The 5,159-nt window shown below is 48.6% G+C and overlaps 1 protein-coding gene across 1 annotated transcript in view; it reads left to right on the plus strand.

Moving 5' to 3' along the window:
- LOC107307579 (RNA-binding protein FUS-like) overlaps nucleotides 1–5,159 on the plus strand; it is an 8,443-nt gene that overhangs the window by 971 nt on the left and 2,313 nt on the right. Inside the window, exons 2-4 of the mRNA XM_015851095.1 lie at nucleotides 38–149; nucleotides 229–362; nucleotides 2,738–2,891. Of these exons, the coding sequence (XP_015706581.1) occupies nucleotides 43–149; nucleotides 229–362; nucleotides 2,738–2,891 (395 nt within the window). The 5' untranslated portion in view covers nucleotides 38–42. The remainder of the gene's footprint in view (nucleotides 1–37; nucleotides 150–228; nucleotides 363–2,737; nucleotides 2,892–5,159) is intronic.

A 5,159-nucleotide genomic window follows, 5' to 3' on the forward strand; every position in this document is an offset into this window, starting at 1 on the left:
TCTCCATGTATCTCTATGGGGTTTCTGTGTCCCATAGGCCCTATGGGTCGCGGTGGGTTCGGTTCTGGTTCCGGCGGTGCCAGTCGTGGTGGTTTCCCCAGCGGTGGCGGCGGCCAACAAAGAGCAGGAGATTGGAAATGCCCCAACCCGTAAGTGCCCCCATTTTGGGTTAAAAACACCGAAAAAAGGGGCTTTTCTACCTAAAATAAACCTTATTAATTATAATAGGGCCTGCGAGAATATGAATTTCTCGTGGAGGAATGAATGTAACCAATGTAAGGCCCCCAAACCTGATGGACCTGGAGGACCCCATATGGGGGGGGGGAAATACCCCGGAGGAGGACGAGGGGGGAACCATATGGGTAAGTGTGAGCACCCCATAAGTACAACATTAGGAACCAATGGTGACCCCAAAACACACCAATTTGGGGCATTTTAACCCCAATTTGGAGCATTTTTACCCCCAAAACCCCAATTTTGGGTCATTTTACCCACTAAAAACCCCATTCAGACCCAATTTGGGGCATTTTGACCCCAAAACCCACCAATTCTGGGGCATTTTACCCACTAAAAACCCCATTCAGCCCCAATTTTGAGCCTTATTCCCCCCCATTCAGCCCCAGTTTGGGGCATTTTGACCCCCAAAAACCCCATTCAGCCTCAATTTGGAGCCTTATTTCCCCCATTCAGCCCCAATTTAGAGCCTTATTTTCCCCCATTCACCCAAATTTGGGGCATTTTAACCCCAAAAAAACCTAAATCAGACCCAATTTGGGGCATTTTTGCCCCAATTTGGAGCATTTTGACCCCAAAACTCACCAATTTTGGGTCATTTTACCCACTAAAAACCCCATTCAGACCCAATTTGGGGCATTTTGACCCCAAAAACCCCATTCAGCCCCAATTTGGAGCCTTATTTCCCCCCATTCAGCCCCAGTTTGGGGCATTTTGACCCCAAAAACCCCATTCAGACCCAATTTGGGGCATTTTAACCCCAAAAACCCCATTCAGCCCCAATTTGGAGCCTTATTCCCCCCCATTCAGCCCCAATTTGGGGCATTTTGACCCCGAAAACCCCATTCAGCCCCAATTTGGAGCCTTATTCCCCCCATTCAGCCCCAATTTAGAGCCTTATTTCCCCCCATTCACCCCAATTTGGGGCATTTTAACCCCAAAAAAACCTCAATCAGCCCCAATTTGGGGCATTTTAACCCCAAAAAAGCCTCAATCAGACCCAATTTGGGGCATTTTAACCCCAATTTGGAGCATTTTGACCCCAAAAACCCCATTCAGCCCCAATTTAGAGCCTTATTTCCCCCCATTCAGCCCCAATTTCGGGCATTTTAACCCCAAAAAAGCCTCAATCAGCCCCAATTTGGGGCATTTTAACCCCAAAAAATCCCTTTCAGACCCAATTTGGAGCATTTTAGCCCCAATTTGGAGCATTTTGACCCCAAAACCCACCAATTCTGGGGCATTTTACCCACTAAAAACCCCATTCGGCCCGAATTTGGGGCATTTTGACCCCAAAAACCCCATTCAGCCCCAATTTGGAGCCTTATTCCCCCCCATTCAGCCCCAATTTGGGGCATTTTGACCCCAAAAAATCCTCAATCAGCCCCAATTTGGGGCATTTTGACCCCAAAAACCCCATTCAGCCCCAATTTAGAGCCTTATATCCCCCCATTCACCCCAATTTGGGGCATTTTAACCCCAAAAAATCCCTTTCAGACTCAATTTGGGGCATTTTATCCCCAATTTGGAGCATTTTGACCCCCAAAACCTTAATTTTAGGGCATTTTACCCATTAAAACCCCATTCAGAACCAATTTAGGGCCTTATTCCCCCCCATTCAGCTCCAATTTGGGGCATTTTGACCCCAAAAAATCCCTTCCAGACCCAATTTGGGGCATTTTGACCCCAAAAAATCCCTTCCAGACCCAATTTGGGGCATTTTGACCAAAAAAAAAAACCCTCAATCAGCCCCCAATTTGGGCCATTTTACCCCCCAAAAAAACCCCATTCAGCCCCAATTTGGGGCCATTTACCCATTTTGGCTTCATACTGCCCCACTTGGGTCTTCTTCCCCCAAACCCCCTTGAGACCCCCTCCCCACCCATAAACCCCAATTTTGCCCCTTTTTTCCCATTTTGCCCCAATTTAGTCCAATTTTGCCCCCTTTTCCCCCCATTTTTCCCCAATTTAGTGCCTTTTCCCCCCATTTTTTTCCAATTTGGGGTCTTTTCCGCCCAAAACCCCATTCAGAAAACCCACTTTAGGCCTTATTCCCCCCATAAAACCCCAATTTTTGCCCCTTTTTCCCATTTTGCCCAATTTAGGTCCATTTGCCCCCCTTTTCCCCTTTTTCCCACAATTTAGTGCCTTATTCCCCCCCCAGTTCAGCCCACTTTGGGGCCATTTAACCCCATTTTGGCTTCATTACTGCCCCAATTTGGGGTCTTTCCCCCCCCCAAAACCCCATTCAGCCCCCCTTTAGGGCCTTATTCCCCCATTTTTGCCCATTTTTGCCCCATTTTGCCCCAATTTTCTCCTTATTCCCACAGGAGGAGGTGGGGGCTTTGAGGAGCGTCGCGGGGGGTTCGACAGGCCCCAATTTGGGCCTTTTTACCCCCAAAAAACCCCATTCAGCCCCATTTAGGGCCTTATTCCCCCCTTTTGGCCCCGATTTTGCCCATTTTTGCCTTATTTTCCCCCAATTTTGTCCTTGTTCCCACAGGAGGAGGTGGGGGCTTTGAGGAGCGTCGCGGTGGTCGCGGGGGGTTCGACAGGGGGGGCTTCAGAGGAGGAAGAGGAGGAGGAGAACGAGGGAACTTCAGGGGAGGAAGAGGAGGAGACCGGGGGGGATTCGGGCCTGGCAAGATGGACTCCAGGTAAGGAGCCATTTTGGGGTCAGAAATGGCAGATTTGGGGCATTTTTTAAGGCCTTGAGTCCCTTATGGGATGGGGGAGAACATTGGGGTCTATAGGAGCCACAATTGGGGTCCTTATATGGGATGGGGGTCTATAGGAGCCACTATTGGGGTCCTTATATGGGATGGGGGTCCATAGGAGCCACAATTGGGGTCCTTAATGATGAAACTGGCCATTTTTGGGGTCAGAAATGGCAGATTTGGGTCATTTTTAAGGGCCTTGAGTCCCTTATGGGATGGGGGAGAACATTGGGGTCTATAGGAGCCACAATTGGGGTCCTTGTATGGGCTGGGGGCTGGGGGTCTATAGGAGCCACTATTGGGGTCCTTTACAATGAAGCTGCCCATTTTTGGGGTAAGAAATGGCAGATTTGGGGCATTTTTAAAGGCTTTGAGTCCCTTATGGGATGGGGGAGAACATGGGGGTCTATAGGAGCCACAATTGGGGTCCTTATATGGGATGGGGGCTGGGGGTCCATAGGAGCCACTATTGGGGTCCTTAATGATGAAACTGGCCATTTTTGGGGTAAGAAATGGCAGATTTGGGGCATTTTTAAGGGGCCTTGAGTCCCCTTATGGGATGGGGGAGCACATTGGGGTCTATAGGAGCCACAATTGGGGTCCTTGTATGGGCTGGGGGCTGGGGGTCTATAGGAGCCACTATTGGGGTCCTTAACCATAAACCTGCCCATTTTTGGGGTAAGAAATGGAAGATTTGGGTCATTTTTAAAGGGCCTTGAGTCCCTTGTGGGATGGGGGAGAACATTGGGGTCTATAGGAGCCACTATTGGGGTCCTTATATGGGATGGGGGTCCATAGGAGCCACTATTGGGGTCCTTTACAATGAAACTGGCCATTTTTGGGGTAAGAAATGGCAGATTTGGGTCATTTTTAAGGGCCTTGAGTCCCTTATGGGATGGGGGAGAACATTGGGGTCTATAGGAGCCACAATTGGGGTCCTTATATGGGCTGGGGGTCCATAGGAGCCACAATTGGGGTCCTTTACAATGAAGCTGCCCATTTTTGGGGTAAGAAATGGCAGATTTGGGTCATTTTTAAGGCCTTGAGTCCCTTATGGGATGGGGGAGAACATGGGGGTCTATAGGAGCCACAATTGGGGTCCTTATATGGGCTGGGGGCTGGGGGTCCATAGGAGCCACAATTGGGGTCCTTTACAGTGAAACTGGCCATTTTTGGGGTAAGAAATGGCAGATTTGGGGCATTTTTAAAGGGCCTTGAGTCCCTTATGGGATGGGGGAGAACATTGGGGTCTATAGGAGCCACAATTGGGGTCCTTGTATGGGATGGGGGAGCACATTAGGGTCCATAGGAGCCACTATTGGGGTCCTTTACAATGAAACTGGCCATTTTTGGGGTAAGAAATGGAAGATTTGGGGCATTTTTAAAGGGCCTTGAGTCCCTTATGGGATGGGGGAGAACATTGGGGTCTATAGGAGCCACAATTGGGGTCCTTATATGGGATGGGGGCTGGGGGTCCATAGGAGCCACTATTGGGGTCCTTTACAATGAAACTGGCCATTTTTGGGGTAAGAAATGGCAAATTTGGGGCATTTTAAAGGCCTTGAGTCCCTTATGGGATGGGGGAGAACATTGGGGTCTATAGGAGCCACAATTGGGGTCCTTAACCATGAGACCATTTTTGGGGTCAGAAACGGCAGATTTGGGTCTATAGGAAACACCCCAAACCCTCAATTTTGGGTCCAAAAACCCCAATTATGGGTCTAAAAACCCCAATTTTGAGACTGAAACCTCCAGTTTTGGGACCAGAAACCTCAATTTTGGGTCTTAAACCCTCAATTTTGGGTCCAAAAACCCCAATTTTGGGTCCAAAAACCCCAATTTTGAGGCCAAAACCCTCAATTTTGGGTCCAAAAGCCCCAATTTTGGGTCCAAAAACCCCAGTTTTTGGTCCAAAATCCCCAGTTATGGTTCCAAAACCCTCAATTTTGGGTCCAAAAAACCCAGTTTTGGGTCTAAAAACCCCAATTTTGAGACTGAACCCTCCAATTTTTGGGACCAGAAACCTCAATTTTGGGTCCAAAAAGCCCCAATTTTGGGTCCAAAAACCCCAGTTTTGAGGCCAAAACCCTCAATTTTGGGTCCAAAAACCCCTATTATGGGTCTAAAAACCCCAATTTTGAGACTGAACCCTCCAATTTTTGGGACCAGAAACCTCAATTTTGGGTCCAAATGCCCCAATTTTGGGTC

This window comes from Coturnix japonica, unplaced genomic scaffold (assembly GCF_001577835.2).
Source record: "Coturnix japonica isolate 7356 unplaced genomic scaffold, Coturnix japonica 2.1 chrUnrandom683, whole genome shotgun sequence".
Classification (NCBI taxonomy): Eukaryota; Metazoa; Chordata; class Aves; order Galliformes; family Phasianidae; genus Coturnix; species Coturnix japonica.